Raw genomic sequence first — 256 nt, 5'->3', positions numbered from 1 at the left:
GGGCTGTGGTGTGGGGTGGGGGCAGCCCCCTGGGGGGGTCCTGGCGCTGACCCCCGACTCCCGCCCCTGCAGAACGGCGTCATCTCCCTCATCGACTGCACGCTGGTGGAGGAGCAGGAGAGCACCGACGAGGACGGTAAGTGCCCCCCATCCCACCCATGGCCCCATGGACCCCCTCGGGCCATGCCCGGGGCCTGGTGATGCCTTTTATGGCTGGGGACTGATGGTGGCATGGCCAGTGGTGCCAGTGCCCCCA

General features: G+C 69.9%; 1 protein-coding gene across 1 annotated transcript in view; it reads left to right on the top strand.

The window, feature by feature from the left end:
* The window catches only part of LOC104547001 (ras-specific guanine nucleotide-releasing factor 1-like), a gene marked incomplete at its 3' end in the record, with an annotated part of 4,718 nt that overhangs the window by 3,021 nt on the left and 1,441 nt on the right, over positions 1-256 (top strand). The window contains exon 6 of the mRNA XM_010192537.1: positions 73-136. Coding sequence (XP_010190839.1) covers positions 73-136 — 64 coding nt within the window. The remainder of the gene's footprint in view (positions 1-72; positions 137-256) is intronic.

This window comes from Mesitornis unicolor, unplaced genomic scaffold (assembly GCF_000695765.1).
Source record: "Mesitornis unicolor isolate BGI_N332 unplaced genomic scaffold, ASM69576v1 scaffold34649, whole genome shotgun sequence".
In the NCBI taxonomy this organism is placed as follows: Eukaryota; Metazoa; Chordata; class Aves; order Mesitornithiformes; family Mesitornithidae; genus Mesitornis; species Mesitornis unicolor.
The sequence above is the reverse complement of the archived record's forward strand: the minus strand, read 5'-3'. Positions and strand labels throughout refer to the sequence as shown.